Genomic DNA, 25,843 nt, shown 5'->3' with positions numbered 1-25,843 from the left:
AAAAGGGGAGGTTTTGCATCAATTTTGAGGGGTACCATAACAAAAAGCTCTCTATTTCAGCGATGACTAGGTGGATTGCTTCAAAATTTTCAGGATCTCATGCCTATACACACGGGAAATACAGGGTGACCCCCCAAAAATGCAACCCTAAAAAATGCGAATAACTTCTACATCTGTTGACCGAATCACTTTATATTTTGGGAGAAATAAACTTCAGCCTATGCATGCATGACCCTTCCACAAAGTGGCAATGTTGTAGATCAAAATAATACTCTGAATTTGCGCAATTTCAAAATTTTTTTCCAAATTCGGCGATCGACTCAACAGAACGAGGTTTGACATTGAGCGAAAGCAATACTTACCCGATTTAAAAAAACAACAGAATTTGACCTTTTGGTTTTTCTGAATGATGGGTGGCCGAGTGGTAACGCACTTGCGCTCGGGCTCGAGAGGTTGCGTGTTCGACCCTGGGTCGGGCCGCTATTTTCTCCCCCCTTTCCTAACCTAGATGGTGGGTTCAAGTGCTAGTCTTTCGGATGAGACGAAAAACCGAGGTCCCTTCGTGTACACTATATTGGGGTGTGCACGTTAAAGATCCCACGATTGACAACGTAGTACAATATATTAACCTTACTGGGAGAATGCAAGTTTCCAGTACAAAGGACTTAACATTTCTTACATACTGCTTGACTAAAATCTTTACAAAAATTGACTATATTCTATACAAGAAACACTTAACAAGGGTAAAAGGAGAAACAAAATCTGTTAGTCGCCTCTTACAACATGCTGGGGAGCATCGGGTAAATTCTTTATCGTCCCAAACAATATGGGACTCCCCCTAACCCGCGGGGGGTTTCTGACTGCTCATGCGATCGACACCTGCATCAGTAGAAATGACGTAACACAAGAAATAGGCAAATTAGCAAAACAAAATATAGATAGTTGATTTGGCTTTCTCTTCGTATGTAAAAGTTGACAAGTTAAGCCTATTCTGAATTTTCGTCAATTTTTAATTGGTACCTTACGTTTTTGTGAGGTTGATTTTGGGGTACCCTTATTTGGGTGGCGGTCCCGTGACACCTTTAAAAGAAATCTTTGATCCGAAAAGTGTGTCAGCTAGCCAAGTGGAGGACCTATAATGGCATAGCAAGTTTGATTAAATTGACACATTTTGGGTACAATAATTTATCCCCGAGTACGCTAGTACAAGGGTCCAGCAGACTTTAATTGTGTGTCTGTCTGTCTGTCTGTCTGTCTGTGTGTCTCGACTTAACAGCTTATTGCTGGGAAACTACTGGGCGCAGTTCGTTCAAAAGTTGATACACTATAACATATTTGTATGTTTTTGGAATGAGAAAATGTTAAAGAATAAGATGAAATTATTTTTGGATCATTTCATAAAAAAATTATTTTAAATACAATTTTCAGATTTTTAATGATTAAACTCATTAATTAATTTTTAAGCCTCCAAGCTGAAATGCAATACCAGAGTCCGGCCTTCGTCAAAGATTACTTGACCAAAATTTCAACCAATTTGTTTAAAAATGAGAGCGTGACAGTGCCGCCTCAACTTTCACGAAAAGCCGGATATGACGTCATCAAAGATATTTATCCAAAAAATGAAAAAAAACGTCTGGGGATGCCATACTCAGGATCTCTCATGTCAAGTTTCATGAAGATCAGTCCAGTAGTTTTCTCTGAATCGCTCCACACTCACAAACCCACACACACATACACCACGACCCTCATCTCGATTCCCCCTCTACGTTAAAACATTTTGTCAAAACTTGACTATATGTAAAAAGTGGTGCAATCAAAATTGATGTGTGATGGCAGTGGTCTGAGTGCAAAGGCAAGAATAATCCACTGGATCAAAAGTGAAAAGAAAGCATCCCACCTTGTGAGAATCATCCAAGTCAGCCTGCAGCATTATAGCTCGCTCTCGCTCATGCCGCAGGTCTGCCTCTAGGCGTGCATTGTCCACCTGTAGTCGCTGAACTGTGTCCTCAATCTCCTCCTATAACATCAAACATCCTTACTACTTGTTGCACAGAAACAGATAGAAGGACAACATTCAAAAATTAAGAATGAAAAAAAGAACTAATTAATGGAAACTTTAGCTTTGGATGGTTCGCTTTGCTTCTTCCATGATAGCAGGAAGCAAAATGAAGCAATAGCTAGATAACAAGAAAAGCAAATGCTTATCTGACTCGCCTTCGTCATGTCCTATTACAGTGGAACCCCCCTTTTAAAATGTTTTAAAGCAATCCCTGGACCTAATTTCTATGCACAGAGCCTGAGTTCTCACCAACCGTAATCAAGGTCTGTAGCATATGCAGGCATGGGAATTGAAAAAGGTCAAAAAGGCTGAAAATATTTAAGTAATAGCAAAGTCGACGGTGCGAAGCGCCTAGCCTTACTAGGGGGGTCTGGATTTTTTTTTTCTCTCCAAAGAACCATAAGAGTGCAATTTGGTGTCATCTGAGCTCCAAGTTTGCCATTAAATTAAGTTTTTAGAACCATTAATTTTTTGCCTACCCCATTTATTTTTTCGGCGGACACTTTTGCTTTTTTGGAGGAACAACAAAAAAATTTGGCGAAAATTTGCCTTTCCGCGAACAATTGCCATGACAGCTGACACAGGCACGTGTCATCTGAATTTTTTTAATTGTTGTACTTTACCAAGAATAAGCAGAAAATCTACTCAGATCTAACATGGAACAAAATAACTTTGTGTTCAGCCACAATTATGATATACATTTTAATCTGCAAGAAGTTAGACAATGTCTGGCGCCTGTGCACCAAGGCGGTAAATTTCAAACTGCCCATCATGTGGTTCCAGTTTAGCATCCTGTTCTTGCTAGAAGAAGTTGTGTGCACAGTTTTCTCTTGACTTTGGCTGGGAAAATGGTTTTACTGAGGCAATAGCAGGTAAGAGTTGTTATTGTTCATTTCTTCTATGACATGACATATATACTGTTCAAAAAAAGAAACGCATAGTTGCTACTTGCCAAATTTGTTTTATTTTTCGAAAAAATTAACAGAAAATCCAATATTTAGATTATTTGTTTGAAATTTGGTATGGACACAGTTGAATGCACACACAGTTCATTTGCATCTTCAAATCAATCAGTCAATCAATACGATTGGGTGCCGAGGCTGTCAAGTCAGTAGGGGGTGTGACTGCCTTGAGCAGCAACAACTGCCCGGCACCTTCTGGGCATGGACTGGATCAGATGCCGGATATCTTGCTGTGGGATGGTGTTCCACTCCTCCTGAAGTGCCTGCAATAGATCGCGGTGATTTGCCGGCGCTTCTTCTCGCCTGCGCACACGTCTGTCCAATTCATCCCAGAGGTGTTCTATCGGGTTCATGTCTGGCGACATGGATGGCCAGGGAAGCACCTGGACATGGTGGTCGGTGAGGAACTGGGTGGTGAGTTGTGCTGTGTGTGGGCGAGCGTTGTCCTGCTGGAATATGGCATCCTGGTCAGCCAGAAGAGGAAGGGCGTGTGGGCGCAGAATTTCCTCCACGTATCGCTGGGCAGTTATGCGCCCTTGGACGTGCACCAGGGTGCTCCTTCCAGCGGTATTGATCGCCCCCCACACCATGACGCCTCCACCACCATGAATGGGTGCCTCATCCACACAGTTGGGCGCATAACGTTCGTTTACTCTCCGGTAGACCCTCCTCCGACCATCATGTCGCTGGAGCAGGAAGTAGGACTCGTCGCTGAACCACACGTGTCTCCAGTGATTCCGGACGGTCCAGCGAAGGTGCTGGTTGCCCCACTGCACTCGGTTCTGGCGATGGCGGCGGGTGAGGACAGCTCCTCTGTGAGGTCTGCGAGCTCTCAAACCAGCTTCATGCAGGCGGTTCCGCACGGTCTGGTCCGATAATCGGTGTGGCCCGGGGAGAGCCTGGACAGAAGATGAGGCCGACAGGAAACGATTCCGGAGGTGGCGGAGCCGTATGAAGCGGTTGTGAGCAGCAGTTGTCGCCCTTGGTCTTCCCGCTCGTGGCAAGTCAGCAACGGAGCCAGTGGCTTGAAACCTGACCCACAGTCTACTGATGGTGCTCTGGGCCACGTGGAAGTGCCTGGCGATTGCACTTTGACTTTGGCCTGCTTGTAAACGACCCAATGCAATTTGGCGGTCTTCTCTGCTCAATCGGGCCATCTTTCGTCGCTGAATTGTCGTCTGATTTCTTTGTGGCGAACAATCCGCTTTTATGGGTTTTGGAAGACATGGTGAGAGCTCAATATTCCCCGAGTTTCACGAGATTACACTGAAGCATGACGAGTGGTCATGCCAAATGAGCAATTTTGACATTGTAGCCACTGATAACGCATGCGTCACGTGCAGAGCTCACTTGTGGCAATGGACGAAAGGTCGACGACCAGATAAACATTTTCTGCAGTTTGGTGGATATCCTTGTAGCCATATAACTAAATTAACCAAATATTACAAGCTATGCGTTTCTTTTTTTGAACAGTATAGTATTTAAAGGTTGAAATATTGTGATCATTGTTAACCTTCTGTTTTAACACAGATCATTTGCTACTGCACCAGTATCTACAGTTTTTCAAACCCTAAGAAAGCAATGTAACAACAATAACAACAACAATAACAGAGTAGTATACAAAAGCTTTGCAGTATAGCCAATTCTTTTTCTTTTTTTTCTTTGTAATAACCACAGGCTATATTTACTGCTCTTTTTCTACATTTTGAAAAACTACTACATCTGTACATCTAGCAAAGAAAAGTACACATACCTACTTATTTAACAAATGCACACTACATGTACTTCATGTTTTTCTTTTTTTTCTCTTTTTCTTCAGTCAATTGGTTCATTTTTAACATATGTGTTAGCGCACAAGAAAATCTGGTATTAGTTGCGCCAGACGCTTTTGAGATACACGCCAAAACTAGTGATGACCCTACCATCACTGTTCGTATTTTTCCTAAAATCGAATCTTGAGCCTCTAAACAATATATTTGTGAAATATTATGCTGAAATAAAGACAAAAAGGTTGTCTATTTTGCACTTGTTTCCCTCGGTTTGCCACAACAGCACCTCAAAATGTCAGACTCTTTTGCCCGGTCTAGGCACTACACATTTTTCATTCAGTAACCGCCGTGTAGTGGCGGAGGACACCAACTCATAGCTGTGAAAGGGCCCTGGGTTATTTTTAGACCTTCTCGTCACAGATGGCACAGGTGCTTTCCCGGCCATCTGTCTTCGTGTACACTACATTGGGGTGTGCACGTTAAAGATCCCACGATTGACAAAAGGGTCTTTCCTGGCAAAATTGTATAGGCATAGATAAAAATGTCCACCAAAATACCCGTGTGACTTGGAATAATAGGCCGTGAAAAGTAGGATATGCGCCGAAATGGCTGCGATCTGCTGGCCGATGTGAATGCGTGATGTATTGTGTAAAAAAATTCCATCTCACACGGCATAAATAAATCCCTGCGCCTTGAATATGTGCGCGATATAAATTGCATAAAATAAAAATTAAAAAAATAAATCCCTGCGCTTAGAACTGTACCCACGGAATACGCGCGATATAAGCCTCATATTGATTGATTGATTGATTGATTATTATTTGACAGGGAGTTGAGGAAGGAACAGGCGTCCCACAATTAACCTGCCCTGGACAACTGAGGCCCCATACCTCATGTCCCTTCTCCTACGACCAATAGACAAGAACCCTCCCTCCAAACGTCCCCAACACCAGAAGACGGACAGCGCAGGCCGCCCAGTCTGCCTCCGACAGAATAGGACTGGATGCTCGGTCAGAGCGTGAGAGATCCCCACTAGGATGGGAAAGCTTACTTTCAGAACAGGAAGGGGAGTCGATCAGGGATGAAATCTAAACTCGGTTTGTGTAAAGTGGACATGGATGCAGGGGGGCTGGGATCTTGGGTAACCCCTGGCAACAGAAATGGAAGAATCCAGGATATGCAGATGAGCTTCCATTGTTTATATTTGAAGAACTGCCATGGAGTTGCAAGGTGGTAGCTAGGGGGAAAAAGGGCCGAAAGGGAGAACGGAATTTTTTATCCTCAGTTCCCAAGCCTGTTTTTGTCCTTGGTCAGTTTGACAATGATGGGTTTGTTCAAGTATTCCGCCAAGAAAATGGGGACAAAAACCCAGTTCAAGCTTATCAACCCTCAAAAACCATTATCACAGACTCAAGTGAAGAACAACTTTTGAGACAAGCACTACAATGATGAAAGTGCTTGAGCGCCTGGTCCTCAAGCACCTCCAGTCCGTCATCAGCGGTAGGCTCGATCCCCTCCAGTTCGCCTACCAGGCCAACCGGTCTGTGGACGACGCTGTCGCCGTTGCCCTCCACTTCATCCTCCAGCACCTCGAGACCCCCAACTCCTATGCCCGCCTCCTCTTTGTGGACTACTCCTCGGCCTTTAACACCATTATCCCCAAAAAACTGTATGACAAGCTCCTCCTCTTTGACCTTGCCCCTTTCCTCTGCCTGTGGCTCCTTGACTTCCTCCTTCAGCGCCCCCAGACAGTCAAGGTCAACGGCCTCCTCTCCAAGACGCTGGTCCTGAGCACCGGAGCACCCCAGGGGTGCGTCCTCTCACCGCTGCTCTACTGCCTCTTCACCAACGACTGCGTCGCCTCTCATGACTCAGTTCAGCTGGTGAAGTTCGCTGACGACACCACAGCCGAAGGTCTCATCACCGGCGGTGATGAGACCGTGTACCGCCAGGAGGTCGACTGTCTGGTGTCGTGGTGCGACAACAACAATCTCCTGCTGAACGCCACCAAGACCAAGGAGATGGTGGTGGACTTTCGCAGGAAAAAAGGCCCTGTGGCTCCACTGATCATCAACGGCGATCCCATCGAGATGGTGGACTTTTTCAAGTTCTTGGGCACCACCATCTCCAACGACCTGTGCTGGGATGATAACGTTGACGCCATCGTCAAGCGAGCGCGGCAACGCCTCTACTTCTTGCGCCAGCTCAAGAAGTTCCGCCTCAGCCAGGTCATCCTGGTCCAGTTCTACAGGGCCGTGGTGGAGAGCATCTTGACATTCTCCATCACAGTGTGGTACGGCAACACCTCCCAGCTGCTCAAGAACAAGCTGGAGCGTGTGGTGCGCACTGCTAGCAGGATCGTCGGCTGTGAGCTGCCCTCCCTAGCATCCCTCTATGCCAAGCGCATGCTGTCCAGAGCCCAGAAAATTGTGGCTGACGAGTCCCACCCTGGCCATCCCCTCTTCGAGCGCCTGCCCTCAGGTCGTCGATTCCGATCCCTGGGGGCACGCACTCGACGTCTCCAGACCTCTTTCTTCCCCCAAGCTGTTTCCTCCCTTAACGCATCCCATCCCTCAGTTGGGCAGCTTCGCAGTCGGTGATCCTGCTGGCGGTGAGCTCACCACATCCTGTGACTCAGTGTTAGGTAGTGGTGGTGGTGGTGGTGGGGAGGGGGGTTGAGTGGGACTTTGATGTGTGATTCCTGATTTCCAAATGTTCAACATTTTCTTTAGCTGCATTATTTTAGTTATTCATGAGTGGGTGGGTGGAGGGCTAGTTCTAACTATGCATTAGATTATAAAATTGTATTCTGTGTAGACCCTTCCACCAGCATCTTAGACCACTCTTTGTACATTTTCTTTTAATAGATGATTGTCATTTGTTTTACCTCATGTCTGCCCTGCGTGTGATGGTGTGATCGTGACTGCTGTAGTGTGGGCGTGTGTGTGTTGGTGTGTATGTCAGTGTATGTGTGGGCGTGTGTGTGTGTGTGTCAGTGTGTGTGTGGGTGTGTGTGTGTGCGTGATTTTACCAACACTACGCGAAATTCCTTGTGCTTTAAATGTTTTTTAATGTCACTTGGCTCAATAAATACTGTATTCTGTATTCTGTATTCTGTACAACGAACGTTCATCTACAAAAATCCCGCAGATTCATTCACTGCATGGACACATATTTTGAGGAGTCATTTAATAGCACCATGCTCCAGTATCACGACAAAAGAACAGACGGCAGCCTGGCATATGACGCGTATAGCATGTGTAAAGTGAACAATTTGGTTCATGGTGCAAAGACAGCTTTCTACAGTGCCAGGATTACTGCAAGTGTTTCTTGCAAAGAATTGTTTCAAAATTTCAACACTCTTTTAGCCCTTTGACTACTGATTTAATGCAGCCCTCCAGGGCCGCTATTAGAGTCACGGCTCACCCTGCCTGGCTTGGTTTATTTTCCAGCCTCAGACCGCTTGGAGAGATGTGTAGTCAGCTGTGCTCGCTGACCTGTATCTATTTTTAGATGCTGATCGAGTGCTTTGGCCAATCAGAACGCTTTGGGTCTGTTTCCTAGGCCAATCAGAATTCAGCTGTACACGTGGGTTTCCCAAGTGCTTGTGTTCAATTTTTGCCGCCACCCACCTCTTACTCTCAACCCCTCTTGCTCGCTCGCCAACGTACGTGTTTGCGCAACATAGCACAATCCGTTTTTGTTGCCACTTCTATACTGACGCGCGCGGCCCGGCGCAGCACGGCACGTACACCAGCTGAGACTGATACACGCGCGCGAGAGCACACACACTCTGACACACTGACCAAACACAGACACTGAGACAGTACTGATAATACAGATAACCTAGCCAGTACCGTGTGTGAAGAGAGGGAGAAAAGAAAAAAAAAACAACAGTGGATCGAGGGGGAGGGGGTACGTGGGGTAACAAAGTGACAGGCGGTGCAGCCAAGATCGAAAGTCACTTTATTACACGCACCCCACACAATTTTAACACCAACCGACCCCCCCCCTCCCTTTTTAATATGTCGATCGAAAATAATAGACATTACACGCGCAGAAAAATATTGTTTATTTGTTTTTGTGTGTGTGTGTGGAGTGTACATAAAAGAAGAATGAATTTCCACACAATAATTGTTGCTAAGTCAGCTAAGATTAAGAATCATTCTGTAGTTTGTGTCCACAGCGTAATTGAAGTGTATGATACCGGCTATACGGCAGTATGTCTATCTCCAGATAGGAAGCGTGGTTGTTTATTTCGTTAATAAAGAAAATAGTGGGTTTACACACGTAGAAACACCAGCCGGCGAAAAAAAATCTCGTCGCCGCAACGACAAACCGTACAGGAAGACTGAAAAACATATGACGTTATATGACGAACATGGTTTTTTTGCGCTCAATCTCTGTTCATTGAAGCTCAACGCGGAGCTGTCAGAGCCGGCCCTTATAAAATAGCATGTCGTGTGGCGTCCGGAAAATTACACGCATACCGTGTCGCCGGAAACACACGTACTCGCGAAGAGAGAGAGAGAGAGAGAGAGAGAAAGAGAAAGAGAGAGAGAGAGAGAGAGAGAGAGAGAGAGAGAGAGAGAGAGAGAGAGAGAGAGAGCGTAAACTGAACGAGGCTATGTTTTTTTTCTCGGAATTCCTTAATCGACTTGTTCCATCAGGGATGAGAAGGAAATCTCAAGTGTAGTTTTGTTTTTCGCACCTTTGTTTTTACTATTAAAAAGTTGCCATTTAAGCATTATAATAATAATAAATGATAATAATAACTGGACATTTTTAAGTGCCTAGGCCCTTTACAAAAGAACATATATGGGTCGTTCTTCTTCTTCTTCTTCTTCGTCGTTCGCTCAGACAGCAACTCCAGAGGCCCTGATGAAGGCTGCTGTACGCCGGAGGCTCTCCATGGGTGAATATGGGTCGTTCTACAAAGCTGTGTACCACGAGAGAGTCATGACTTTAGAGTTAGATTTTGGAATGTTTCTCTTGCTTCTCGAATGATATAAGGATATCAACAGACTGCAAATTGACCAAAGAGATAACGATAATAAAATCAAGAAGATCGTTAGGTTGGTTAGTGTTTTGTATGAAAGCAAACACAGAAAATGACGTCAAAATGGCGTTTTTATTGTGACATTGCTCACATCTTGTTTTTAAGTATCCGTGTGGCTGCCAATGAAATGCGACCATGAAACCCCCAACATACATCTTCGTTGTGTTTTGTGCTAGTGTTACATATGCACTTAGCTGTTTGCCCTTACGCATGTTTACAGTGTGCATTTGGATCGTTCAAAAATAACGGTTGCCTACGCAACATTTGGTTTATAAAACCAACCGCGAACTACGTGAACGTGTATATAACTTCTGTACGCACGAATATGCGACTGTGTGTATTATCAGGCATTACTGATGTGTAGTGAACGTGTTAGAATGTGCGCCGTGTCAATTTGATCCGATTTGAATGTGATTTTGTGACTTTCGTGTGTCGCCACTAAGCTTCGTTTATATTTGTTCTGGTTACGCTGGATCGTTAAAAATGATATTTGTCACCTAGCAACGCATCAAACTTGGTGTTTCTTTTGCATGCAATGTTCTTCAACATCGCTGAAAGGTTTTCCATAAAAAAATCCCATTAACTTTTTGAACGGAGCAGGCGTGGAGCGTTTTATGAGTCGTTACCAACGAAGGACGAAGGTTACGTAGGCAACCTTTCGCGACTCTTCGCTCTTAAAGTTAATATTTTTTTAAAGTTCGACATTTTAATGTTTTATTTTGTGATATACGTGCTCGGTGTCTCTTTGTCAAGTCTTAGGCTATTCTTTGTAGTCTAGTCCTGTTCCGGTTGTAATAGTTAAGGTAAAAAACCGTTCAGTTTTCATCAAAATTTGAACACACTTGATCGACAAGGTTTTTTCTTTCGGAAAACGATAAATCGAAGAAAATCAGATTAAATGCTGTTGCGAAATAGAGAGAAAGAAATCCTGTGTCTGTGAAGCTGATTTCCTTGTTAGTGGGCATTAAGAAAGAAAAAAAGAGCAGTCCCTTCAAACTGCCTGGTGATACTAAGCTTATGTATCCGGAAGACTTGACTGGGCGAACCAAGCAGGCAAATTTAGCATCGGATTTCACTAGCTTACAGCATTTACCCAACTTCTTAAAGTTAAAAATTGTGCGATTTTTCTCGCCCATGACACTTAGATCATGGTAAAGGAAGAATAATGTTTATGACAGGACCACTAAGAAAAGATCGAATTATCAATCAAATATAACAAGAAGGCGCAAGTGGTCAACTAGATCTAAAAAGTTGCCCATCGTGTTTATAATCTGTGCCATGTAGCTTTGAAATCAGCAGTACATTGTTTCGGACACATAAGCTGTGAAAACCCATAAAGTACATTGACTTTTTTGAAGCATGATCACAAAAATATGGTCGCAAAAATGAGGCGATTTGGTAGAAAAATAACATTCTTGAGGTAAAAAGTATCGTGTCTATTGTGTGGATAGTTTGTGTATTGTTCTGTATCCGAGTTATTCCATGATTCAGATATAAACACAAAACAATACAACGTGTTTAAGAGAGGAACACTGTGTGTCCGACGTAACTCGAAGACACAGCAAATCATTAATAATCAAAATCGTTAAGGCTCTTGATCTGCCGTGTGTTAAAAACAACGCACCTAAATCTGACCGAATTTCGAGTCTATTCAATGACGACGTCACTAAAACAAAAAGAATTCCAATCATAACACAGTCATTCATAAGCCGGTTGATGACGCCACGTCATGGACCAATGGAATCGTCACAACATATGCTGACGTCAGCTGCGACGCGGCGCGAAAATGTACTAACCTAGCCTTACTTGTCTCTGTGATAACTTCTTCTTCTTCTTCTTCTGCGTTCGTGGGCTGAAACTCCCACGTACACTCGTGTTTTTTACACGAGTGGAATTTTTACGTGTATGACCGGTTTTTACCCCGCCATTTATGCAGCCATACGCCGTTTTCGGAGGAAGCATGCTGAGTATTTTCGTGTTTCTATAACCCACCGAACTCTGACATGGATTACAGGATCTTTTTCGTGCGCACTTGGTCTTGTGCTTGCGTGTACACACGGGGGTGTTCGGACACCGAGGAGAGTCTGCACACAAAGTTGACTCTGAGAAATAAATCTCTCGCCGAACGTGGGGACGAACTCACGCTGACAGCGGCCAACTGGATACAAATCCAGCGCGCTACCGACTGAGCTACATCCCCGCCTCTGTGATAACTGATTCTGGACTTTCAATGTTCATTTTCTAGCTGCATGTCGACTCGATGTTTTGTTATTGATACTGTTTGTTTGTTGGTTGACGCAATCAAACAAATACGTTTTAGTTACCAAATATCTATTTCAATTCGTTTCCCCCCGACTGCATTTTGTTCAGAATGAGCTCTGAATGGGAAACAAATAAAGCTTGTTACTATTATACTATGGCTTTTTGTAATCTGTCTTGTGTGTTTGGACAACAATATTTTACGCTACACACCTTTCCGACCACCCCTCGTATCCAAAAAGCATAAACTTATCTTTTTTTTAGCATGGCACCGTGGCATATGTCTATATCTGTCACATAAACCATAAAAACAACCTATTCAGACAGTTTCAATTTTCACGATGCATGTCACACTTTTGGTACACAGCTTTATGGAATGACCCATATATACAGCAAAGAAAAAGAACAGAATAAGCACTTGTTACTGACCCCGGCATCTTCCCACTCCTCGCCCACCCACCTCTCTGTAGGTGCTTATCCAGCAACTGCCAGTGTTTGGCTGTCCGAGTTTCTGACACATGTGGTGTCAGTGTTCCAAACCCAGCCATACCATTTTTGTCAAGGAGGTGAGAAACACATGCAGGAGCGGGCTGATGAAGTAGAATTCTAAAAATCCCACCTTACTCTCATCTCAGTGACGGATTGGCTCATTTACGAGGTAATTGACACTCTTTTGTCAAGTCATATAATTCTGATCATAACGAGCTGATCTCCATTTTTCTACTAATTAGTTACGTCCAAAACAAGCCCACTTGACAAATCACATTCATTAAATCAAATCCCTCGGCCATGGCCGGCTGCAGATGGGCTGCTAACGTCTTGTTGTGCCAAGGAACCCACCATCACCCCTCCCCCCCACCCTCCCTCCTCCACCCTCCGTCCTCTTTAGCTACCAGCCCCTCTACTCTCCTTCCACTTCTGCTTCTCATCTCGGGCAGTGTTTATTGTGGCGTTACAGGGTGTTGTTGTAGTTGTTAATGTTGTTGTTGTTTGTTTTTCAGTTCCTTGCAGGTCCTCCAAACTGGCTTAATGTGGATAGCAACTTCATCGCATTGTTGTTCAACTAGCAGAGAAACTGACATTTTTTACATACACGGTTGTTTTCCGAACAGTTCGTTTGTCAGCCTTGCCCATTCCTACTTTTTAAAGTAATGGAAAGCAGAAGATAAATTCAAAGCTAACAACAACAACAAAATGAGAGAAAAGAGGGAACAAGTTGCGTGACCAATGTCAACAGTAAGCCCCCTCTAATTACAGCACGTCGCGTACACAGACCTCATTCTCGGATTTCGTTGAGTGTGGACTACGGCAAGCGACACCGAATTTTGTTTTAATTCAGTAAGTAATACCGATGGAAAACGGCACTTTATTACTGATTACATCGCAACAGTTGTTAAAATATCAGTTATTTTTCGTTTTCTTTTGCAGGTACAGAAAGTTAAAAAGAGAAGAAACCACACACACAATAGTGAACGTAAAACGTGGTGTGTGTTTCGTAGTTTTAAACGAGTGTTTGTTCTGCTCTGTGAAACTATTGTCGGCCTGCGAACGTGCTTGAAATAGCGGGAGGGAAAAAATAACATCGCACGGCTGTTCCGGCATTAGCTGTTATTGCTATTCATTCCGAAATTAACCATCATACTAATAATGCCCGTTGCTTAAATTCGTAAGCAAATTACAAGAAAAGTTTCAAGACAAACTTTTGATGGATAAATTTCACTCTTATAAGTCCAAGCCATGTAATAGAACCTCACTTTCATATATCTGAGTAACAAAGGAATAAGATGAACTTTATGATACTAATTCGCCCTAATTGCCTGTATAATAAAGACATTTAAGCCTCAATCTTAAATGTTGTTATGTCAGGCGAACGACGTACCCCTGTATGCTGAATTGGTTTTATTCCTATTCAGCAGGCTACTGTGTCAGCATTTTGGGTTATTCTCAAACAGCTTGGTCGGGAGACAAAACACCCTGGATGTTAGACCAGCACCGAAATTGTGGCGCAATTTATAGCTCCAGTTTTCTTCAATTTGTCTAGCTATACTAGTCACCTTGGTTTTGCTCGACCTACAACAGTAGCATAGCAGTTTCAATTTAAAAGCAATTCACTTTTTACATCGATTCGACGAGGAGAACGAAGTTTTGGTAGTGTCTGACGAGTCACATCGGAGTCGAGGGAAAGACAAAGGAAAACCGCGGAACCGGCGGCCACGACACCGTGACCTACTTTTTGCTGGGGTGTGGTGAGTGTTCACGGTAGGCAATACTTTTGACTGACACTTCTTCATGGGGAATCCTATCTCTAGGATACCACAACTTTCTCAGCAGTCGCCTTGTAGCTCGTGTATTTTGTAGCAAAATTCGGTCAGCATATTGGAAAGGGGTGATACATGCCGGGAGCTGATCGTCTTACGCACACTGTCGAAGTGACCGAGTCAGCAGCCACTCATAATAGTCGCAGAAAAGGGGGGAAGTTGGTGCTAGTAAAGGCCGGGGGCATGTTGTAATTTGCCTGGTCACGTTTACAGGGATAGGAGATTGACAACGCAGTCAATTTTGGTACAGCACGACAATTTGGAAAACATGACGGTTTCGTTTTGCCATGGATGTAAGGGTAAATTAAAGGAAGGGAGGTAACTACCGGATAACAGAGTACTCTTCATAGGGGGTCACAAGTTACCTCCCATGTAGTGCTGTACTGTTTTCAATGGGAACTAAGGAATTCGAGGACAGAACTTGACAGTGATTACTAATAATGAAGGAAAAGCAATCACAATAAGTTTGAAAAGGTTAATATCAAACGCAGAAATGTTTTAATTGTCGAATTTAGGGGGGACAAGTTCTACTAAAAAATACTTGGGCAAGAACCTTAAATAATTAGGGGGGCCTAAAGCTGTGGTCACATCAGGCTGTACCTTGCCGCTACAGAAACGGCAGAAGGAAGAACAACACTGGGTTCTAACACGGTAATTCAACTAGTTATAGTCTGAGTGTTACAGATGTCTGGGAGAGGACGACCTCAACGCCGGGGGGCTGGCAGGCGACCAGCCAGACTGAGGTCACGCAGCCCAGTGCAGCAGCAACCAGGGCCGAGTGGGCATGGGCAGCCAGGACCGAGCCAGCGAGACGGGGACCATGGGCAGCCGGGACCGAGCCAGCGAGACGGGGACCATGGGCAGCCGGGACCGAGCCAGCGAGACGGTGGCCATGGGCAGCCTGGCCCGAGCCAGCGAGACTGGTGGGATGATGGGCGAGAGACCAGACAGGATGCGACAACATCGTCGGATGCCCGCACTTCAGCGCCCACGAGCGGAACCGATCCAAGTATACGGGAATTACGTGAGAGGCTGAGATTTTTGGAAGACGCTTTCGAGAAAGGGGCGGGAGGACACAGGGGTCATAGAATGGACCACCTCTCTATAACAGTGGCACATGATGTCAGAAGAAAGATTGTGGAGGGGAAATCCATCGACCTGGCAATTCTCCTTGCCAAATCCTTTATGGACAGGCAAGAGGACAGGCAGACAGTGGCCTATGTCTTGGACGACCAGGGGCGCCTGGTCCCAAAGGAAGAAAAGAGGGGAAAAGGAGAAATGTCCTTGGCGCAGTGGACCAGTGCGTTCCACATTTACATGTCGGTATACCTGGTGGTCCACCCTGAATGTTTGCAGGACATGCTGGCTTATGCGGAATTAATCAGAGGCGCGGCCCGGGATTTCCCGGGCAATGGCTGGTTGCTCTATGACCAGCAATTCCGCACAGTAAAGGAAGCAGACCCAACGCGACCGTGGGGAAACATCGACAACCAGCTGTGGTTGCAGCTGTTCTGTAAGCCACCAAGTGTGACCTCATCCCTTGTTAGGTCACCTCCAGCTCAGTCGGCCCAAGGGGGGGACAGTGCCAAAAGAGGTGGGGGCGCGTGCCATTATTTCAACAGAAAAAGGGGATGCACTCGCGACAACTGCTCATACAGACACGCCTGTTCAAGCTGTGGTAGCTCCTCCCATGGAGAAGTCAGTTGTCGCAAGAAAGGGGAGGCTACCAACACATCATCAGATAGGTTCAGTGATACATTTGACGACAGTAGGTAGTCATCGCCAGGTGTGCCCAGTTCGGTGCATGAGAGCCTACATAAGTGCGAGACCAGCCGGACCAGGTCTTCTGTTTAAGCATTTCAGTGGCGCTCCTTTAACAAGGTACCAATTTCAGGCAGTTTTGAAAAAGGGTGCGGCCACCCTGGGCTGGCAGGTAAACCGATTTTCTTCTCCTTCGTTCCGTATTGGAGCTGCAACTACAGCTGTCATAAGCGGTAGGACAATGGAAGAGATAAAGATATTGGGAAGGTGGAAATCACAAGCCGTACGGGTATACATAAGGGAATAACTTAGGGAACCCAGTGACACAAGATGGCGGATTTTCACAGGTTTCGTAAATTGGGCAAGTTGTTAAAATCAATTCGCAACAATAACAAGTGTTCATCTGAAGGGGGGGGGGGGGGGGGGGGGGGGGGGTAAGTTAGGCGTATAATAGAATAACTTTTCATTTTAAGTTAATCTAGCAGTTGCTGTAACATAAGCAACGACAGCCGGTGCCTCGCCGCAGATGGTGTACACCTCAGCGAGTGGGGCAACACACTCTTTGTTGCGAACTTAGAGAGACAGCTCATAGGTATAATTAGGGCGGGCAGATGTGGGGTAAATTGCTAGCAATTTGTTGGCATAAGATAGACATGGCCACAGGCGAAAGTAATTCTGCTTGGAAGCACACACTATTCAGTAACTTTAACGATATCTGCAGGATCCTCCCAGGATTGAGCCCTTACAAAAGGCCATGTTGTTGTGGCCTGGTTCAGTGGAGGAGGGTCCTGTGGCTGCACCATTACCGACCTGTATCCATTGCTAGTCTTTCTCACCCTGTGAGAGCCAGGGGTTGGCGTGCTAAACAGAGTGATTTGGTTGGTGGACTCCACCAGATTACTTCTGCAAGTATAGTACGTAATGGGCAAAACAGAGCTGAGACGTCAGCCAGGGGCCTGCTGATTCGCTGGTACAGATGAGGGCAATTGGATACAGAGAAGCGGAGGGGGTGCATTTCTAAATTTTGTGTTTAAAAAAGTGGATAATTGCTGCCTGTGGTTATGTCTATCTCCCCACTCTGCGCCCGATTATGCCAAAAAGTATTAACCTGATTGAACAACAATATGTTTGTTTTGAACTTATGTAATTGTGGCTGAGGAGTAGTGACTCAGAACAGCTAAATGTTTGATTGTACATGGATAGACTTTTTACCCTGGTCAGGGGGGTTTTTTGCTTAAAGAGGAATGTACAGCAGCAAGTTTGTTGCTCGTGGAATTTTGAACCCCAGTCAGGGGAGTTTGTGGACGTGTGGATACACATGTGTATATACCAGCTCAATAAATGTTGGAAATGTTACTATCAGGGTGAAGTTTTAGATGGTGCGGTATGAGGATGGAAGTTGTGTGTATATGTGTAAAAATGTGAGAGTGGTGTCGCGACATAAAGACATTTAAGCCTCAATCTTAAATGTTGTTATGTCGGGCGAACGACGTACCCCTGTATGCTGAATTGGTTTTATTCCTATTCAGCAGGCTACTGTGTCAGCATTTTGGGTTATTCTCAAACAGCTTGGTCGGGAGACAAAACACCCTGGATGTTAGACCAGCACCGAAATTGTGGCGCAATTTATAGCTCCAGTTTTCTTCAATTTGTCTAGCTATACTAGTCACCTTGGTTTTGCTCGACCTACAACAGTAGCATAGCAGTTTCAATTTAAAACCACCCACCCACCCTTCTATAAGTTAAGGATAATTTTAATTTTATTTTAGTCAATTAAGTAAAAGGGGTTGAATCTCATTACAACGTGTTTTGGTTTTGTTTTTGCTTGTTGTTTTTGTGAATTTTAATCATTTTATAGCTTGTGTTTTTGCATTACTGTTGTGTTACGGTGCTTTGTGGGGGCATAAGATAGACATGGCCACAGGCGAAAGTAATTCTGCTTGGAAGCACACACTATTCAGTAACTTTAACGATATCTGCAGGATCCTCCCAGGATTGAGCCCTTACAAAAGGCCATGTTGTTGTGGCCTGGTTCAGTGGAGGAGGGTCCTGTGGCTGCACCATTACCGACCTGTATCCATTGCTAGTCTTTCTCACCCTGTGAGAGCCAGGGGTTGGCGTGCTAAACAGAGTGATTTGGTTGGTGGACTCCACCAGATTACTTCTGCAAGTATAGTACGTAATGGGCAAAACAGAGCTGAGACGTCAGCCAGGGGCCTGCTGATTCGCTGGTACAGATGAGGGCAATTGGATACAGAGAAGCGGAGGGGGTGCATTTCTAAATTTTGTGTTTAAAAAAGTGGATAATTGCTGCCTGTGGTTATGTCTATCTCCCCACTCTGCGCCCGATTATGCCAAAAAGTATTAACCTGATTGAACAACAATATGTTTGTTTTGAACTTATGTAATTGTGGCTGAGGAGTAGTGACTCAGAACAGCTAAATGTTTGATTGTACATGGATAGACTTTTTACCCTGGTCAGGGGGGTTTTTTGCTTAAAGAGGAATGTACAGCAGCAAGTTTGTTGCTCGTGGAATTTTGAACCCCAGTCAGGGGAGTTTGTGGACGTGTGGATACACATGTGTATATACCAGCTCAATAAATGTTGGAAATGTTACTATCAGGGTGAAGTTTTAGATGGTGCGGTATGAGGATGGAAGTTGTGTGTATATGTGTAAAAATGTGAGAGTGGTGTCGCGACATAACATTGTATGAATGATCAAAGAAACAAAGTATGTAGCACTACTTAAAAGAACATCTAGTCTAGTGCTAGTAAACCACAGTGATGAAGCTAACATTGAAGCAAAATCACACAATACATGACAATTAGTCACTGTAATGAAACAAAATTAAAATCATACGGATACACTTTTGTTGTTGTAACATATTATAGTTATCCATTCACTGACCCCATGCACTCCCGTTCCCATATTGCAGTTTCACTCCAAAAGATGGCAAGCTTATACCTGAATTATCCATTTATTATAAAATCAGGGACCTGATATGGTACGTGTAGAAGAACTGAGTAATTATTTGAGATGCCTAAAACAATAAACAGTTTCGCGGAGTGGGTAGCCCGGCCGGGTCTTGTACCAGTAATTCCGAGTGACACAATTAACACACAGCACAGCGTTGACCCACGTGAATTTTGTTAGAGCAGATTCTGTGTGCTTATTCATAAAATGCAAGTTCTAATACTTTTCTGTTGATTAAAAAAAAACCACGACAACACTGGCTTGGACGAGAACGGAACACCGAAATGAAAAACGTTACCAGCGCGTGTTGTTTCCAGATCGAGATAATATCATATTGCCTGCACCACTCGATTATTCGCGGTTATTCTTAAATCGGAGTAAGAGGGAGGAGGGGGGGTGTTTTGTTAAGTTTCTATCGCTGGTACACGCAAGTGTCCATAGTGTGTGTGAAAAAGAAAAAGCGCAGCGATGTCTTTGAGAATTGAGAACGGTCATCAAAGAAGACGAAATTTGTCCATCCCTGGCTTGAGGAAGTTGAGTGATTTATGGCCTGCGAGAGGGTGTCAAAACGTGGGGGAGGGGTGGGGGAGGGGTGAGGGAGAATGGAGGGGGCCAGACAAAGGTCACCACGGCTGTGAACTGAGGCGAAGAGGGGAGGGGGGGGGAGTGAAAGGGGGAGGGAGTTTGGGTGGCAGAAACAATCAATGAGAGATTTTTACGTTGATTCGAGCTGCAAGGAAGATAAAATACTGCATCAATTGGTTTTCAGTTATTTGTTGTAGTGATGTTTCACTAATTTAGTGATGTGTAATTCTGGAATACACATTGTATATATGATGGTTGGTTTGCTGTTATCTGTTTGTTGTTGCTGGCTTTTTTCTATCTTTTTCTTTCTTTGCTCTTACGTCTGTAATTAACATTTTAAAATTTAAAAAAACAACGAACCACGATCCTCGCAACGAACAGTATATCAGTCATGTGAAAACATGCGTGCGTGCACACAAACACACAACTTTTTCTCGAGAAAACATTTGTCATTTTTTTGACAGGTGAGCGTAATACCCTAGCTGAGAAAAAATCCAACATGTGTTGTCCATATGATCTGCCCGTCCAGTTTCCATTCGTGTCTCAAGAGGACCCGGTCTGAATCTTAAAATAAGCGAACCATCGCTTTCAAGAGAAATGTCTTTAGACAGACCTGAAAGGGCATGCACCTCACTGCCTCTACGGGCAGTAGCTAACAACACCAAAAACAAAGCTTTGCGAGTCAAGTTAGCCAAACTTGCCGACTGCAAAGGCTCAAAATCCTGTGAAACAAGAAACTTAAGACCCAAAAACAAATCCCACAATGGTAAAGGAGACTTTGATCTCGAGAAACCTATAGCTGCGCCCTTGAGGACGCTAGCAATGACACCGCCTAGGTTAATGCAGTGTCCTAACTGTTTCAACGTAGACGAGATAGCAGAGCGCCGAACCCGCAAGGAAGAAGGAGATATGCCCTGAGCAGCCAACCAAGAAAGGTGGTTGGCAACCTGCATGGACCGGGGAGAAGTAGTTCTTCCCGGAACACCACTTTACCCAAGCTGACCAGTGGGAGGAATATACCGATCCAGTGGAAACTCTGTGGGCTTTCTGTACAAACTCTAATGTGGAATCTGAGGCGCCTGAGCGACGCAGAGCGACCCTGACAGTATCCACGCGTGAAGCCTCAGCGATTGGGGGTTCTCGTGATGTACGCCCGATCTTGGCTGAACCAGTTCTCCCTTTTTGACGTCTAGAGGAATGGGAGGACCGTCCGCGAGACGATGAAGATCGGGAAACCATTGTTGGCTGGGCCCCAGTGCATTGATGTGCCAGCTGCTTTGTGTCATGTTCCACAGACCTGAAGCAGTGTGAACAGAGAGGTGAGCACCCCAACCCTCCGTGGACGCATCTGTAAACAGATCTGTGTCCGGTGGAGGAAGCGAGATTGGTACTCCCTGTGAAATCCAGGGGAGTAGCCACTGCCTCGTCGTGTGTAGAAACCACCGGCCCTTCCAACGAGACTGCTATCTGCCAGCCTTGAAGAGAAGGCTTCCACACCGAACTCAGAGCCGCCTGAAATGGTCGTTTGTGTACCCTGCCTGGAGGCACAAGGGAAGCCATAGATTCCATCTGACCAAGAAGGGAAGCTAGAACGCGCACGGGCGCTTTCTTCCTCAGGGTCAGAGATCTCACCAGGTCCTGAAGCTTGTCCACCCTTCTCTGAGAAGGGCGGACCGACCAATCTACTGTGTTGAACGTCATGCCTAGATACGTAAACACCTGTGAAGGCGTGAGTTCTGACTTCTCCTGGTTTACTGAAAAACCCAGTTCCAGAGCTTGGCTGAGGACCAACTGGGTATGAGCTCTGCAAGCCTCCAAATCCTGATTGAGGATGAGCCAATCGTCCAGGTAAGCCCGTAAACGCACCCCTTTTTGCCTGACCAGGGCACAAAGCTGACGCACGACTATTGTGAAGATCCACGGGGCAAGAGATAACCCAAACGGGAGAGCTCTGAATTGAAACACCTGTTCTCCCCACAGAAATCTCAGCCACTTCCTGTCCACAGGGTGAATGAGTATGTGAAAGTAGGCGTCTGTCAAATCTATTGACGTGACCCAATCCCCCTGTCTGAGTGCGTCTCTTACCGACGCCGGAGTCTCCATAGTAAACTTTACCACTCTTAGGTATTTGTTCAGGGGAGACAAGTCCAAGACGCCCGAGGCTTTTGGGACCACAAAAATTCTGCCATAGAAGCCCAGGGAATTGCGGTCCAACACCTCCTCTATTGCCTCCTTCTTCAGAAGAGAAGAGATCTCGCCCTGAATGGCCAATTGAGCTTCCTGTTTCCTGGGGAACTGAAACGAGGGAGGTACTCTTGTTAACGGAGCTTTGCCGTCTAACCAGAGCAGCCTGAACCCCGAACGCACAATGTCCACAATCCACTGGCTGTTTACCGACTGTAACCAGCCTAGCAGGGCCCGGGAGGGGCCGCCCGCCACCAAAGGGGTGGGGGCTGTGGGAACGAGTGGTTCGGGGGAGCATCATTGCGGGGGGGGGGGGGGGTGGGGCTTGCGCCCCGACCCCCGAGATTTCCCGAAAGACGGACCCTTCTTCTGATAAGGGGCACCACCGCCCCTGCCCCGAGAAGAAGGACCTTGACGCTGAGCCTTGCCCCTATTCGACGAAGAGGTCTGAGGCTTAGGAGGACCCTGACTTTTGTTCTGGTGAGAAAGACCATGGTCAGCGATCTGTGCTATGGCCATGTCTCTCGCGTCCTGCGTCTCCTTACGGAGAGCATCAAAGGACGGCTGTCCCAGCAGAGAACCCTCAACAAAAGGATAACACTTAAGAGACTCGATGGTAACTTTGTCTTGAATCCTAGAACCCGTGAGGAACGCAGACCTGCGAGCGTGAACGGAATGAGCGTAAAGGCGCGCTGACAAACTCATTTGTTCAGACGACACCTTAGCCAAAGTGGCTAACAGAGTAGTGACATCCTTAGCCACAGCGTCGTCCTGAAACTGAAAAGGGTCGAGAGACGAAGAGATCGATCTAGACAGAGATCTTTGCAACGTCTCCGAGAGAGAGGATAGTTCCAACAAACGCCTGCCAGTTTCTTCCAGAGACATGAGGGCTAGCTCCGTATAAGGAACCGCCCTGTCCCTGCTGTCGCCATCTTGCCGAAGAGCCGCTAGTTCCCGAGTGATCGGAAGCGTAGCGCGCGGCAAAGCAAACGACTCAATGAGGTTAACCGGGTTGGACGGAAGGCAGAATCTCCTTGCCATACCCTCAGGTAACGGCGTGGAGAGGCTCGCGGAAGCGAGCCAAGGCTGTGCTGAAATAGGAGCCTGACCGTGCGCCGCCAACAGAGGAACTGTGAGAGAAGCACTACCAGATTGCCCCCCAGCCAGCACTCTGGACAACTCGTAAGCTACCGAGGGAGACTCGCAGAAACGGAACTGCTGCTTCACGTCTTTCTCTGAGCGGAAATCTCCCAAGGCTGAAGGAGGTGGGGCAGACGAACCTGTCTGTGTTGCCACACCTTCTTCGAAATACCGTGAGGCAACTTCCGCTGCCAAAGCCAAGGCTACCGGAAGCTTGTTCGGTACACGGAAGTTGGTGTCTTCATCATCCTGAGCGGAAGCACCGAATTCCGAATCAAAGTCCCGCACTTCTGTGCAACCCGGAAGTACACTACCACCGTGGCTGTGATAGCCAGGCAAAGCGTCAACCGGAAAGGAAGACACCCGAGGAATTTTATACCCAAGCGGTGTCCCCCCAGGGACTGCTTCCTGCCCATCGGGCGGAAGCGGGGAATGCTGCGCCGGTCTGGCCTCGTACGATACGAAGGCTGCCGACGGAAGCGAATCCCCTGTTCGATCAAAGAACGAACGCGTATCTGGGCTCCTACCCTGAACCAGCCTACCGCGCGAGCGGAACGGCGCAGCCAGGGGATCAGAACTTTCACTCGCTGCCCGGCAATCGGGGAGAGTTACTTCCTCCAGGATACGCTCTTCGTGTTTGCCGGAGAACCCAGCTACTGACGAAGGATAAATACCTTGAGCATAATCAGACCGAAAACCAGAAGAGGTCTGGGTACGCAGAAGAGAGACACCGTCGCCCGCATCAAAGGAAGCATGAACATCGGTCGAAGTCACAGTCGCCGAGGGGGGAACACGCACCCTGGCCAGGGAACACGTATCGCCGACACCCTTAGGCAAAGACAAAAACTCCGCCCTAGTCGACGAAAGCTCTGCTGAAAGGGAGGAAACCTGAGCGCTCAAAGAGCGGAGAATAGAGGCAACATCCTGTGTATCACTAACAGAGCTAGAACCGGAAGCAACCGGTACTGATTCTGAAGGCAGACTCGGCATGGAGGGAGATTTAGGCATGTCAATCTTAACATCAAAAGAATGCTTGGAAGAAGGGTCTAAAACCTTCACAATGGCTTGACTAGAAGAGCCCCTCGACTTACGAGAAGGCTTCTTAACAGGAGAAGGCTCCGTCACTTGCTTAGAACTTTTCTTCTTACCGCTATCCGACATGGCGGACGAAAGCGTGTAAAATTTTCTAAGTGCAGAACAACCTGAGTCAAGCAATAAAATGACAAAAATAAGCAAAAAAGCTCACCCCAAACACAAAGTAGGAGAAGAGGGACGTGCAAGGAAAACCAAGGTGAAGTCTGACTCAAGGAAAAGTCAGACGAAAGGCTGAGAAGCCTAAGCGAAGCGAAACACGTCCGTAGCCACGGCGCGCTGAGTCGAGAATGATTACAATATGGCGGCAAGGTCAGGAAGTCACGTGACTTTGTCCTGTTTATGGGTCAAGGTAGCTCTTTTTTTTAGAGTTGCCTCCCTTGTTACCAAGGTGATGCGATACAGCGTTCTAGCACTAGACTGAAGTAAATTGCTATATGTGAGTTGGGTTAAGATATGTAATTTAATGTGGTTTAATAAAAATCATTGTAGGAAGAATCTCAAAAAACAGTTGGTTATATTTAATCATAGCTTGATGAGGTCCAGACTTATTTTCTTAATAGCTCAGTGAATATTTTCAGTGGTGATAATCATCTCCAGCAAACATTTTCATGCTGTGACTCTAAAATTTGATGAAAACAAGCAGTTGGTCTTGTCTGCTGATTATAAACACCTAAAATTTTGTGAAATGTGGAGGCTTAATTTTTGCTTTCAAAATATCTCAGAAAACTTTAACGTTAAGTTTTTAGGAACAAGACCCTGCTGTGACCCCAAAATTCAAACAGGGTCAACCAAACTGGGGTCATGTTGGCATATTATCAAACCCTTGAAGTGTGCAAAGTTTCAAAAGTCTAGCTTTAAAACCCCTTAAGATAACGTCAACGTTCATTTTTTAGGAATCAAACATGACCCCGCTGTGACCCAAAATTTGACGACGGTCAACCAAACTGTGGTCAAGTCGGAAGATCATCAAACCCTAGAAGTGTGCAAAGTTTCAAAGGTCTAGCTTCAAAAACATCTGAGATAACTTCAACATTAAGTTTATATGGATCAAACACGATCTCACTGTGACCCAAAATTTGACGACGGTCAACCAAACTGGGGTCATGTCAGGAAATCATCAAACCCCAGAAGTATGCTAAGTTTCAAAGCTCTAGCTTTAAAAACATATGAAATAACCTCAACGGTTAGGTTTTTGTCCACGGCCGGCCGGCCGGCCGATCATACAGACACCGCTCATTACCAAGACTCACCGACTACTCAGGTGAGCAAAAAAGCAACTCGTGTAAATCTTGTACGACACAGCAAGCCATATAGCCATATTTATTCTTGGTAAAGAATGCCAATGAACTAAATAAAATAAGAATTGCTTTCTGCCATCTTTGAAGAAACATAACCCAACCACAGTTTACTTGTGAAATTAACAAAGGTGTAACTTGCTCCTTCACTGAAGGCTCTGATTATCACGTACCTTGGAGCGGGCAACTGCAGTAAAACTGGCAGAGGTAGTTGCCAGATTCTGCGTTGAAAGCTGTGATGTGTGCTCAGCACGGTTGAGTCTGTCCGTGAGCTCAGCCAGTCGTGTCTGGGCCTCCAAACATTTTTCCTGTGCCAGTCGGTGGCGCTCATTGGCTTCGTGTAGCTCCTCCTTCAACTGGCTCTTCTCTTGCTCCACCTGTT

At 45.7% G+C, this 25,843-nt stretch overlaps 2 protein-coding genes across 5 annotated transcripts in view; one reads left to right on the top strand and one right to left on the bottom strand.

The window, feature by feature from the left end:
- LOC138964089 (ankyrin repeat domain-containing protein 26-like) overlaps positions 1-25,843 on the bottom strand; it is a 609,546-nt gene that overhangs the window by 262,261 nt on the left and 321,442 nt on the right. For all 3 annotated transcript variants that reach the window (XM_070335976.1, XM_070335974.1, XM_070335975.1), the window contains exons 38-39: positions 25,635-25,843; positions 1,898-2,017 (exon numbers count right to left, since the gene is read on the bottom strand). The exon at positions 25,635-25,843 is cut by the window's right edge and continues 7 nt beyond it. In XM_070335976.1, coding sequence (XP_070192077.1) covers positions 1,898-2,017; positions 25,635-25,843 — 329 coding nt within the window. The remainder of the gene's footprint in view (positions 1-1,897; positions 2,018-25,634) is intronic.
- Positions 13,965-18,804, top strand: LOC138964079 (uncharacterized). 2 transcript variants are annotated; one of them, XM_070335970.1, is made up of 2 exons: positions 13,965-14,354; positions 15,111-18,804. In XM_070335970.1, exon 2 carries the CDS (start codon positions 15,111-15,113, stop codon positions 16,200-16,202), a length of 1,092 nt encoding a protein of 363 aa, XP_070192071.1. In that variant the 5' UTR covers positions 13,965-14,354; the 3' UTR covers positions 16,203-18,804. The 2 variants fall into 2 exon arrangements, with proteins under 2 accessions (XP_070192071.1, XP_070192070.1); XM_070335969.1 differs by having other exon boundaries at positions 13,965-14,367.

This window comes from Littorina saxatilis, linkage group LG4 (genome assembly GCF_037325665.1).
Source record: "Littorina saxatilis isolate snail1 linkage group LG4, US_GU_Lsax_2.0, whole genome shotgun sequence".
Lineage (NCBI taxonomy): Eukaryota > Metazoa > Mollusca > Gastropoda > Littorinimorpha > Littorinidae > Littorina > Littorina saxatilis.
This window is presented reverse-complemented; position numbering and strand designations above follow the sequence as displayed.

Coding starts and splice junctions, on each gene's coding strand:
- LOC138964079 (XM_070335970.1), top strand. CDS start 15,111: ATGTCTGGGAGAGGACGACCTCAACGCCGGGGGGCTGGCAGGCGACCA.